The sequence below is a fragment of the Apostichopus japonicus genome, chromosome 8 (assembly GCF_037975245.1).
Source record: "Apostichopus japonicus isolate 1M-3 chromosome 8, ASM3797524v1, whole genome shotgun sequence".
Classification (NCBI taxonomy): Eukaryota; Metazoa; Echinodermata; class Holothuroidea; order Aspidochirotida; family Stichopodidae; genus Apostichopus; species Apostichopus japonicus.
In genome coordinates this window covers 19,923,328-19,937,029 of record NC_092568.1, presented here as the reverse complement: position 1 = coordinate 19,937,029, position 13,702 = coordinate 19,923,328, and the positions used below count along the sequence as shown (strand labels likewise).

Sequence of the window (13,702 nt, the reverse complement as noted above, 5' to 3'; positions counted from 1 at the left end):
TTCTGTTGTCAGGATGATGACGGCCGACTGCACAAATATTTCATCGGTTACACCAAACTTTGTTTTCATTGGAGTAACAAAGTAATGCAATTACTTTGCACTATAGGGTACACTGCTAATTAGTTCAAAATTTCTATTTTTGCAAGTTATATAATGAATTTGAAATACAAATTTAATAAAACAATAAATTGTTGTAAATATTACACAACAAACGAAGGCACCAAATATACAAAGGCATAGAGATAGCAATGGGACCCTAAATGAGAGTCCTATCCTGTTTGGGCTTGGTCGAGAATTGTTTTCATCTCTGGTAACTCTAGACGCCTACATATGGTAGTATCAGGCTTAATCTGTTGAAAACTGGGTGTCGTTTTTATTTCCAATATTGATGGGTATCGGGAGAGAATTTTAAGAACTGTACTGAACAGTGAAGACATTGAAAATAAATATAATATTCCTATTTTAAAAGTTGTATTCGGCCGATTGGTGGTCATATTCTCGACGGTAACGTAGGAGGTTTACAATTTTAATAAAATGTTAATCACCCCAGGCTATGTAAACGCACATCCAAAAACAGAATAGCAAGCATCTAGCATTTTGATTTGTCGTTTACAAACTTTATCAGTTGGACTGTAACACAAACTGAGTAGCAATATATATTGTAACTTTATAAGATACCTAACTGCCCTACTCAGACCCTTCCCTCCCGGCGTCCGACCAGTTAAAGAATAGTACCTTGCAAACTGAGCGGCAATTAGGAAGTGCTTTAGGTGGTATAAAATACATATAAAATAGCTACAATTGACCAACTTGTACACGAGAAAAAAATATTTGTATGACTCCTTCATATAAATATGTATATATATAATATTAATATTACCTATTTTTTATTTTATCCAATTTATAAGTACAAGGTAAATATACACAATCAGTGCCGCTCAAACCCCATCCAACCATAGGTTAATGCCCTAGAATATTATCTACATATATAGCATAACAAGATTATGCACGAACCACTTCCCTCAATTACCCAATCACACCCAACTAACGAAACGTATCCTTCCTCCTACCCTCCCCAATCCATCGCTCCCCCTTTCACTAGCCCGCCCCTTGGTGACATCGCTTCCATCCAAGATCAGACCTGATCAATGTTAATTACGGTACATTTGTATTTAAGGCTTTCCTAGATCTTATATGTTAATTGAATACCCTGCAGTACCCACTACAGCGTGACAGCAGATACTGAATCAGTTTCAACTTAGCCGTTCACAATATAGGTTAACGAGGTTACGGAGGAGAAATCAATAAATCACAATCGTTGGCATACACTTGAGATAAATACTACAAGCTGTGTGTCCATAGATACCGTTCTTTGTCTGTTTGATGTTACAACTAACAACCTGTACACAAACCGTCTTGAGTTCATTACGTTGTGAGCTCCTAATAATCTCACATTTAAACGTATATCAAGGAACATAGGCCTACTATATATGACATCAGTTTGACGTTCCTGTTTTCAAGTTGAAAAACTAAGAAAGTTGAAAACTTTTCACCAGTTCCGTCCATTTGTATCAATCCGAGTCAAATGGGTAATAGTTGTGTAACTCCGAAGGACAAGACGAGAATACCAGCTGGTACGGACTACTGGATAACAATTAAGACGGGGGATAAGAAAGGTAGTGAAACAGACTCCAATGTGTTTATGTGCTTTATCAACGGGGACGGAATTAAGTCCCGAGATATCCCACTCGATTGCAAATGGAAAAATGATTTCGAAGCCGGATCAACAGATTGTTTCCCAGTTGTAAATTTACCGAATTTCGGTATTTTGTCGGGTATTGAAATATGGAGGGACGAGCGAATGTTCGATGACGACTGGTTTGTCCAAGTAATTAGAGTGGAAAAAGTTGATGACAGTCAGGAGTTCATATTCCCAATCAATCGATGGATCAAGGCAAATAAGAAAATGAAAATCAAGGAAGGCGGATGTAGCCTCCCACAATATGACGATGACATCGAGAATCGTAGATCGGAGTTGGAAGATAAACGTGAACATTACCAGTTCATTGTAAACGCACCGGGAGTACCACCTCAGGTAAAAGAGTGTCCTGCAGACGAAACCTTCTCAAACGATTACAAATGGGATATCCTCAAAATGAAAGCTTCTCTTCTACTCGCGACTAAAATAAAAAATCTAACGAGTGGTGACTGGGATACGTTAGATGATATCAGCAAACTTTACTGCGATGCCTTACCTAAACCGCTTGGTTTTGATAACTGGAGAAGCGATATTGAGTTCGGTCTACAAAGGCTGAGTGGTTGCAACCCAACCCAAATTCGTTTGTGTAGAAAATTACCAGATAACTTCGCTGTAACTAATGAAATGATTCGCGCTCTGATAGATGGCATAACGATTGAGGAGGCAATCGAAGCGAAGCGATTGTATATAGTTGACTATACATTTATGAAGGACTTAGAGTGCACAGATGGCAGGAAAACCGCCGCCCCATTGGCATTGTTCTTTGTAAATGAAGACAAAGAACTTATGCCAATAGCTATACAACTCTTCCCAGATCCTGGGACAGAAAATCCGGTCTTTCTTCCAACTGATCCAGAATACACGTGGATGTTGGCCAAAATGTGGTTCAACAATTGCGATGCCAATTACCACCAGTCATGCACCCATCTTGCCTTTACCCATCTCATCATGGAAACGATAGCTGTTGCAGCGCATCGATGCCTTAGTCCCTCGCATCCAATTTTCCAAGTACTGGCGCCTCATTTTATATATTTGTTAGCCATCAACAGTCGTGCATTGAAACTTCTCGTTTCCGAAGGTGGATGGGTTGATCAATGCTTGACCGTCGGTAGGATTGGGTTGTTCAATCTCATTCAAATGGAAATGACTAAGTGGCGAATGGACGTGAATGGTACCCTTCCGAAGGACTTAGAAGAGCGTGGAGTGGAGGACACGGATGCTCTCCCGAATTATTGCTACCGCGATGACGCTCTACTCTTATGGGAAGCTGTGAGCAAATATGTTTCCGATGTAGTCCAAGGATATTATGAAAACTCAGAGATGATTATTCAAGATGATGAATTGCAGGATTTTGCCCATACGCTTTCTGCATCTCCCGACGATGGAGGATGTGGTTTATTGGGTGTGCCTGGCGAAGGAAAGTTTGGTTCAGTAGAAGAGTTACAGCATGCGTTAACGTCAATGTTATTTATCGGTAGTGTAAATCACGCAGCAGCAAATTTCTGTCAGTACGATGAATATGGATTTCCACCAAATTATCCATCAATGTTGCTTAGTAGCCCTCCAACAGATAAAGATCCGAAAACAGAAAGAGATATTTTAAGTTTGTTGCCAGATAAAGACAAGACATTGGACATTATGTTGGTCTGTCGCCTCCTTAGCGAACGCGGCACTAAGGCGCTAGGTGATTTCGAAGTACAGTATCTGTTTGATAAGAAAGGAAGCGATGCCTTAAACAAATTTCGGTCAAAATTGACTGAAGTTGGGTCCGTAATTGATAAGCGTAACCTAACAAGGAGAACACCTTACATTTATCTTCATCCTTCGGAAGTTCCTAACGCAATAAGTATTTAATTAAACTCACATTGTATATATATATCTATATATATCTATATATATATCTATCTATATATATATATCTATATATATCTATATATATATATATATATAGGTAAGTGATTGGAAGTAAAACAGCCAATGTTTGGTTTTTGCAGAGCTTTCGAGCAAAACTAGCTCTTCTTCAGTGCATGATCACCGAAAGTGACCAGGAGTAGCAGGAATTGAAACTATTTTATAGAGAAGATGTCGGCATGGTTGTAAAGGCAAAGCGACTTACTGATTTCTGCTGAATTGAGCAAATATATATATATATATATATATATATATATATATATATATATATATATATATATTATGTGTGTGTATGTATGTATGACTAAAGTTTAATATATTGTGTCTAATTAATCAATCAAAATTAGACAATCATCCTTGAGAGTGTATATAAGTATATTTTATTTCAACTCCAACAAGTTTGGCGAATAGGCACATTCACAGTTTCTTTATGGGTTACTTGATCAACCTTGGTTGCATATATGAGCGAAATGTTTAAAATATTTGGTTTTAAGCTTATTTTCATTTTTCATTTTCTCTTAACCTGTAATTCATTCATGAATTAATTCATATATATATATATATATATATATATATATATATATATATATATAAACTCATGGACTATTCATTTATATATAATAAGGGCAGGGGGAATTGTTCAATCGGTGTGGGAGGGGGAGGGGAGGGGGAGGGGAGGAGGAGTACTTAACTTCGAGGGCGCGAGAAGGAATATTTTACAAAGTTTCCTCAACACTCTTCGACAAAATGGATCCCCTGTCCATTTCGTAAGACAAATGCTGGTATTTGAAAGTTTTGTAACAACCTTATTTTTGGTCATGATGATTGAGATGACTGTTTAGCTATATTTCTATTATAAAATTAAAAGTTCAGCAAAAGTTCATAGACAGTGTGAACAGTTTTCAAAAGCAAAAAGTTCAATGTTTGCATTTGAGTTTACTAATGTTGATACTCTAGTATATATACTGTAAGCAAATGACCCAAATTAAATGTGTCGAGAATAACTTCGTGCTTCAGGCTTCAATTACGTCACTTGATCATTTTCCATTTTGTCTTGAGTTCGTAATGTACATGAGAATGCACTATTCTTTATATGTTTTCCTAGCTCTCATGCATATTTTCCTGGGCCCCCAAATTGACCCGGGAATGTGTCTGCCCTCTCAACCCCTCCCCCAACCCCCACCCCTCATACCCTCATGTCAGACCTGCCGCCAATGTAAAACTCAAACACCAGAAATCGTTCGAACACTGCTTTATAATGAAGCCTTTTTAATGAACTTAAGTTATATGAAAAGTAATGGCAACAATCCCGCCACCGAACCAAGAATCCGTAATAATTAAGGAGCGTGCAGTCGATTATATTCACTTAGAGAATGTGCCTTACTTGCAAACATATACATAGCAGATAACCTATTCCTGAAACCAGCAACTTACAAAATCATCAAACGAATTAATTCAATTAAAACAGTTAGGTCGTACATAGCCCTAAATCGATTAGTTCCATTTGAATGAATTTACTGGGAGACAATAGTAAACTTTTATGAAAGTCATATAACCAGCTATATTTACGAAATAATCAACTACAAGAAATACCCGCAATTTTATAAAATTACCAAACAAACTTAGTTCACATGTAGCACAATATTGAATTATGTTGTACTCGAGAGTGTGCTTCGCCACATTGTCGTACTTAAAAACTGAACAACAATCTCAACAAGAAAAGGTTACACAAATACAGTTTGAACTTTCGTATGATTGTTAATTAATGATATCGGTGGATACCGTCCGCATAATATATATCTGTCTCACTCACCTACCCCCTACCCCCATCGCATTGCCCCCCTCACATACCTGTAAATAAAACAATAACTTTATTAACATCTTCACAACAATTGTTTTAGGCGAGAACTAACAATGCTAATAAAAGACATTTGTGAGAAACACATGTCTGATAAAACACTCAAAAAATAACGAATTTGAACTAATGCATATATTTCAAATTCAAGTTATACGTCTTTGCCAAATGTTAATCTTTTTCCAGATTAATTAAATCATGGGTATTGAAAGAGGGTTCAATCTGAAAGGAGGCCGGACACAAATTTCTATACCGTAAGTGGGACACATCAATTCGATTTCGCGGGGGGGGGGGGGGGGTTGTCAAATCACAAAGTTACTTTCGTACCTTTCGCACATATTGAATACAATTGTTTTGAAATGGCACCATTCAATTAAAGTGTTTCTTAATGTTTTGATAATAGGACACTTTTTGTGATACATTATAAGAAAAATAACACTTTTTAAATTATAAAAGGGCTCATTTTAATTGCCAAATCACCCGATACTCATAGCTAGTACATTAACTACTGCTCATGTTCCACAACCGTGCTCTGTAACTACTGCGCTGTGTTCGTAACACGGTAACATGTGTTACAGGTGGCACAGTAATTACTGCAAAGCTGTTACACGTTCCCATGAAAGACAAAGAACTGCGCGACTGGACAAGGAGTCTATGAATATTTGACGTGGTAAACTATTACTATATTAAGGCCTAATTGAGACGTGGAACTACCCATAAGGCTAATCTAGGTTCCCCCTCCCCCACCTTAGATCCCATTTTGTGTACATGTTTTGTATCTATTTGAGACTTGCACACACTCACCTGTCCGTGAAAAATGTTTCAATCAAATGGATTTACTAATACGATTAGAAAAAAATTAGGCTACCATCTGAATCTCGCATGCAGTATAAAATAACCGCCGCAGTGTGTCGGCTACGTGAAGTTGTGCCAGCGCCGACCATGCACTCCGTATTGTAGGTAGCATACGCCCATTAAAAGCCCCATTGACTTACACACTAAATCACAAAAGTAATGTGGTCTCTAAGTCTAGATAGAAGTTTTCACTAGCTAAACGCTACCCATCACCGGATAGCTGACAAGTTGGCCTTTCATGGCACCATCAATTTTTCGTACCATGACCATGAAGATTTTTTGCTATCCGAGCCGGAAGTTTTCGTCACTTGTAAACAAACCTCTTCACTCAGTGGTAAACAAATTTCCTACGCTGCTCCCGGGAGGCCTAAAGGGGTCTAAAATTGCCTCAATTGACCCAATTTTCTCACCACATGTACTTCCATTCATGCTCTTCAACATGCAAGCCACAAAAAAACTAGATTATGATTGATAACAGGTCACAAAAGATGTTCTCCCGCTGCTTTTCGGCACTTTTCCTGAAGGAGAACAATCGAGCGGATTGATATAGACTCTAATAGGAGTATGCCACCTGTACGGCCAGGGAGTAGTCTTCGTTACCCAGCCGCCTCTGATTTTCACCTTTCGGACTCGTAGTTCCACTTGTAACAGCTTTGAAGTAATTACTGTGTCACCTGTAAAACATGTTACCGTGTTGCGAACACAGCGCAGTACCGGTAGTTACTGATGCACGGTTGTGGAACATGAACAATAGTTACTCTACTAGCTATGAGTATCGGGTGGCCAATGAAAAAGGGGTACTTTTTGTACTTTTCGGCTTCTCCGACAATATTTCCAGTCGTTCTTTATATTTAAAACTGCCCTTCTCCTTGGTCCGCCTTTACTCATTCGCACTGAAAGTCTCAATGTGTGTTTGTCAAATTTAAACTTCGACTTTTCCAGTTTACTGCCCTAAAAGCGCATTAAAATAATACCGATCTATGCAATTTTCATATTAATATTCAGTATTTTTATTGAGTTATCTGTCTTTAAACATTTTGAGCTGAATAAAATTCGCCAGAATTTTAACGAGTCCGTAGATTCTACAAATTTCAATCAAAATTTGCAAGCCCGGCCCAACAGAGAATGCGCCAAACAAATCTTTATGTTTTATTTACTACCGTTGGGCCTAGCCGCTTACTTTCACTTTCGTGGCAAGCCTGTGTTAGGTCTCTTGACTAGTATCTTTCTTTCGGTCTTACCGATGTAGCTTGCGAAATTGTGTCATTTCCTTAAATTGCAAGGAATAAACAGGTGTTTTGAGACGTTTTCTCCGTGGTATATGCAAAGGACGCGTTTCACGACAGAACGCTTCATTAAGAGTTTACTACCATCTTGTTGACAGCACTATCCAGGGCCTGTTAATACAACTGACTAACCACTAAATTTGCCACTATCCAAACCCCCTGAAGCATAGATATAGTAATTTCTAAGTGACATGCTACCAACGGATAGCTGGTAGCTTGGCCTGTCATGGCAACGGCAAATTCCATATCATGACCACTTAGATTTTTTTTAGAGTTTGACGAATCATAGTTAAGATTGTGTTGATCCTCACATCACTCGTGCGTTAATAATAATACTCCTGGTCGACCCATCCTGTTGTACGTTGATAAGTCCAACCTCGGCCTTGATCATCCGACTCATGAACCTCGTAGTCCTGTTACATCGATCATCCCACCCTCTCTATTTGATTTGATCGTCCCCAGCCCTCGTACATCGAGAAACTCCCGTGTTTATCATATCGTCACAATCATCATATTACTAGTATTTATAGTTGAGTATCATCCGCGCCGTTTTCCATTACATGAATTGTTTTTGTTGCTGTTTCTCTTACGTCGTTATCGGTAAAGCGAATGGGACACTTGTCGCGAAGCGTTTGCGGTAACCTCTGACAAGCCTCAACTACAAAAGAACTTAACAAGTTGGCGTCCACGAAGTCTTTGCAAGGAAACAACAGACTGATTACGATTCCAACGAACAAACTCGACAGACAAGATACCAAAGAGAAATACGCAAATGAGATTGAGTAAAGCCGTGTTATACCGGTACGGCTGTCTTCCAAGTCTAATGGCATGCTGGTAGCCATTGAATGGGAATCAGACCCAGTTAATGTATTCATTGTGGTGGTCGTAAAGATGAATGTATCGTTAACAGGACAACGATCATTCGATAAAGGAAGAGGGGTGGAGATAGGAGGATACATGACACTGCCTATTATAATCCATGTACCAATAAGGGCTCCCGTGATAATACCAATTGTGGCACCATTTGTGTTCCCCCATGGTATTAACATTCCTAACAAAAACACTCCTGCCACAGCACCTCCTAGTGCCCCAACAAGGCCTTGACCGAGCGGAATGACCATACTGCCTGCGACTGAAGCAAATCCTGCCATTAGCATGAACAATAATCCACAAATAACTGATAACACTTTCATTATTGTAGTAAACTTTGCATCTGAAAGCTGCGGCCATAATTTCTTAATTCCTCCCTCCCCTAACACAGTTACAATGCCATTAATAGCGGTTGAGATGGTGCTTAGGGATGCACTACAGACCGCACTCACAATAAAACCTGTTAGCCCAGGAACACTACTAAATACTTCGACTGCAAAGAAGGGTACAATTTGATCAGCTTTTGCAATGAAACCATTTTTAAGAGGATCGCACCGGAAGTAAAAAGCATAAATTACAATACCAGCTAAAACTGCGAGCATCTCCAGTACGCCCACTAAACATGATCCCCAAAATGCCGCAAGTTTGGCGCTCCTTAAATCTTTGCAGGTTAAGAACCGTTGAGCTTGATTTTGATTGGCTCCCGCATATGACAACAAAAGAAATGTTCCTCCAATAGAAGTACTCCAGAAGGATAGTCTGATGGTTGGATCTGGACGAAAGTCAAAACCGAATGTTCTGTTTCCCTCCACGACCCTAGACCAAACCTCTTCGATTCCACCGACCTTTATACATCCCGCAATAATGATAAGGAAGAAACCGATCACCATTATCGAGCTCTGGTGACGAGAAAAAGAAAGAAAAGAAAAGAAGCATAAGAAATGTTAGAATGGCACCAAATATCGCATCATCTTGATGTTTCCCTAAACGTTTTAAGCCCAAAAATAGTTTTGCCGACAATTTTTTTAATCAGTTTACTATCTAGCGACGAGCCTCTTACAATTACCTTTACTTTGTAGACACAAATATATGAAGGCTTTCCCATAGTTGTTGATCTTCATGCTTGGTCAAAGTTAATTCCGGTGATCCAACACTACATTGTCGTCTAGACTTCCCCTGGTCAAATGTACAAAATACCCATCAATAATTCATTATATCTTAGACAAGATGCCTAATTACTGTCAAGAGTTTATTTACTTTCCCCCATTTCCCTACATATATTAATGTGACCGAAATATGTATTTTAAGTTATTTTTTTACCTGAATGACGTCATTCCAGACAACGGCTTTGATCCCACCAATGGTACTGTAGAATGTCGAGATTATCCCCACAGCCAAGATCGATCCAAACAAACTGATACCAGTCACAGCATTCAACGCCAATGCTGGTGCGTAAACGACCACACCGAGTATCAACAAAGTCGACAAAAGCTGAATAAACACCGCGATGTATCTCACAATTCTATTAAACCGTCTCTCTAAATATTCATAAATGCTTGTTAGTTTCAAATTGTATAAAACAGGGCAAATAACACAGCTGATGATAATTGCTGCCAGAATGCGACCAAAGATTGTTGGCCAGTAGGCTGGACCATAGACGTAACTTAAAGCAGGTGTACCGATAAACGTTATGGCCGAAATAATACTTACGGCTAGGGATACGGCCACCGGTAACGGATGCATGGAACGATTAGCTAAGAAATATTCTTTAGATGTTCGTTGACGTCCCTTAAATGCCGCATGGTAGAGACCAACGAAGGCCGAAATCATCAAAAGAAACACAAGAACAATCAAATCAGTAACGGATAAGCGTTGATTCGATCCTGCCATTTTTACCACAAAAAAAAACTCTTACACACACTTCTTAAATCAAATCAATTGAGTAAGTTGCAGTGCCTCACAAAGCATACAACAGATGAAATTATAATGACGTTTTTCCTACTAGTGTAGTTCAATCAGGTCTCTTAAAATGAAGCAGATGTTTCCCTTTTGTTGAAGATAGTCTCTCTGCAATACACCCAAGTTAATAGTTACCGGTAGATAATTATGTTAATGAACCATTTAATTAAATCAATTAAGTTATAAAACGAAACAAGTAATTGAGACGTTTTTTCTCAGCTATACAGTTGACCAGCAGAGTATTGGCTAAGATTTTTGTTTTATTGACTGAAATAGCCACCTAAAGTTTATTGATTATATGGTTTGAGAATTATTTAGAGCCCTTTTTCCCTTTCATATTAACTCAATGAAAAATAAAAGGTACAGAATGGTGACGTTTGAACTACCCCAGTGGTCATCTCATGCATAGATGAAGCAAAATAAAATTGATGTGATATTTGCCTTCGCTGGGTATTGTGAATCGTTCCACAAGTTTAACAAAAAAAAAACAACTACCAATGTTTAGGATACGCTAGTATTTTTGTCATCGAAATTATGAAAAGCAGAAAATGAAATGGAAAGTAAGAGCTTTATCCCCTTCACTCTCCTCACGCCTAGTAACTTGGAACACAATAGAAGCGCTCAGACATGACGTTCAAATTCAATTATTTATCTTACCTGTTTATGGGATGTTTTCATCTTAGTGACAAAAAAAAAAAAAACCCCAGAAAGGTTGTTAGTTTGCTTTCCCATTAACACAGGTATGCATCAACAATACTGCATTTATGGTTATGTTCATTGAAAACATCGTCAAAGTGGTTTAAATATATTCAATATATTAAATCAATTCAGTCAAATTTGCACGGACGCATAATATTATCAACAATCGTTATAATAACTCTAATAAAGACCTTAACAATCAAACAAAGTAGTTAATAGCTATTTGTTTTGCAGTGTGTTATTTCTTACGCCATTACCACATAGCAAAACCACAACAACAAAAAACTGATACAGATGTTAGAAATGTTGTCAAAATGTGTTACAGAGAAACATGAAGCTTTAAACAAAGCCTTAGTCACTGTACTTAGAGATACATAGCAAACTAAGTACCTACTGTGTATAGCCAGGGAGCTATTAACAGATTATAGCTCCATGGTCAGGCGCGTATCCAGGATTTTCTAACCCGGGGGGCGCGAATTACTATCTAAGCGGAGCGCCACCATCGGTTGGCGCGCAGCGTACAAGAAAATTTCTGGTTTTGATACCCCCCAGATCACCGGAAACGGCACTTCTCGGGCTTGAAATGACCAACCAGATGTACACTTTTTGCCTGAGAACCAAGTATTTCCTAATAGTTTTTTTTCCATCCATAACCTTTTTGAAGATTGTCAACCCGGCACACGTCATGTTCGACCTGATCGCATCTCCTGTGGGTCTTATGCTTTTGTAGGTGATTCTACGTCGCGGCCCACAATACCCGTCAGCCCCACTTTTCAAGGTTTTAAGCCCCAAATTTGTTCAGAATTTGAAAATTCACATTTCTCGTGAATAAACTCACTTGAAAACATACCCATAATGTTGTACAAAATTTCATCTATGGACAACCAATATAGAAAAACTTCCTTCAACTCCTAACAGACCGGTCAAAATTGCACGAGTAGAGGGAAGTGTGATGCAGAATGTTGGTCAGAAATTTTCGAAAATTCAGACACAGTTAATTTATTGGTGTAGAAATATTAAACCTCTTATAACGGCTATTATAAAACTTGGTTGAAGGAAATGAAAAACTAGCAGATATTTCCGAAACCGAACACTACACACATAGACGTATGAGGCGCGGCGGCAGTGGCGGAGCTAGGGGTATTGGTCAGGAGGGGCGAGAATGGTCTGTAGGGGCGCTTTCGACACTATCTAAGCGGAGCGCCACCACTGGTTGGCGCGTAGCGCACAGAAATTTTTTGAGTAAAGATACTCCCTAGATCGCCGGAAATGACCCTTTCAGGGCCTGGCTAATTTGCAGATAAACGAAGAATAGGGTGTCATCGCCAAATTACACCAAGAAAATGTGAGAAATGTCAATAAGTAGATGAGAGCGCAATAAAAGAGTCAATAATGTAGAATAAGTAAAAAGTGGTAAAGAGCTGAAAAAGGCGCCAGCAGTCCATTTGAGTCCGTCAGGGGGGCGACCGCCCCCCTGACCGTTTGGACGCTCCGCCACTGCGCGGCGGGGGTGCAGCCCCTAATTCGCCATTACTAATGTAAAAGAGAGTTTTGACATAATTGGACCTCCATGCTTTTTATACATCTACATGAGACATGTCGTTGTTTACATTAGCATCCCGCGGTATACTGCGCAATTTGAACGGACCGTACGGTACATGATGGCATGCGATGTTATAACCGATGCTTGCTTATATGATATTGAAACTGACACGTCAAACGCGCGCGGAGCGCGCGAAAATTTTTGGTTATTTTTTCAAGCAAGTCGGACAGTTTTGAGGATTTTCATCCTGGAACGCCATTTTCATGCTCACTGATATGATGTGATATCTGCTGTTTGCGTTACAAATTCGAACAGGCGCGTAGCGAGGAATTTGCCAAGGGAGGGGCGAAGCTTGTAGGCAAATTATCTAAGCGTAGCGCCACCATAGGTTGGCGCGAAGCGTACAAGAAAATTTTGGACGAAAATGTCTCCCAGATCGCTGGAAATGGCACTACCCAGGACCATTTGTTAGCGCGAAGCGTACAAGCAAATTTTGGCCGAAAATGTCTCCCAGATCGCTGGAAATGACACTTCCCAGGCCTTGTAAGTTGCATCTAAGCACTTTCTATTTTGAAATTACTTAGCGATATCATTTAAAAAAAATGCTGAATGGGGGGGGGGGCGGTCGCCCCCATCCCAAAATGCGTCATGTTCCCCGACGACACGGTCGAGTTCGAGACCAGCCACAGTTGGTTTCATAGCACAATTCTACACACGCGTTATGATAGACCATATATAGTATATATATAGATCATTAGTGAGAGAGGAAAATGGAAACGTCAAAAAAATGGAGTTGTCGGTGTAAGGGGTAGGGTGAGGCACACTTTTACGAAATCATTGATCCGTCACTGGCTACCCTTCAGCGCTGTAATGATGTCACTGTTCCTCTTTCTCTTCCCGGTGTCTTCGCGTTTTTCTTTTACTCCCTCCTTTTCTCCTTCTTCTCTCTTTCTTCTTTTTCTTTT

The 13,702-nt window shown here is 39.3% G+C and overlaps 1 protein-coding gene and 1 pseudogene across 1 annotated transcript; one reads left to right on the top strand and one right to left on the bottom strand.

Moving 5' to 3' along the window:
- Positions 1 to 1,276: 1,276 nt before the first annotated feature.
- LOC139971436 (polyunsaturated fatty acid 5-lipoxygenase-like) lies at positions 1,277 to 4,245 on the top strand. Its single transcript, XM_071977909.1, has one exon. It carries the CDS (start codon positions 1,586 to 1,588, stop codon positions 3,611 to 3,613), a length of 2,028 nt encoding a protein of 675 aa, XP_071834010.1. The 5' UTR covers positions 1,277 to 1,585; the 3' UTR covers positions 3,614 to 4,245.
- A 2,713-nt stretch (positions 4,246 to 6,958) lies between these two features.
- LOC139970528 (sodium-coupled monocarboxylate transporter 1 pseudogene) lies at positions 6,959 to 10,426 on the bottom strand (annotated as a pseudogene).
- Between the last annotated feature and the right edge of the window lie 3,276 nt (positions 10,427 to 13,702).

Coding starts and splice junctions, on each gene's coding strand:
- LOC139971436 (XM_071977909.1), top strand. CDS start 1,586: ATGGGTAATAGTTGTGTAACTCCGAAGGACAAGACGAGAATACCAGCT.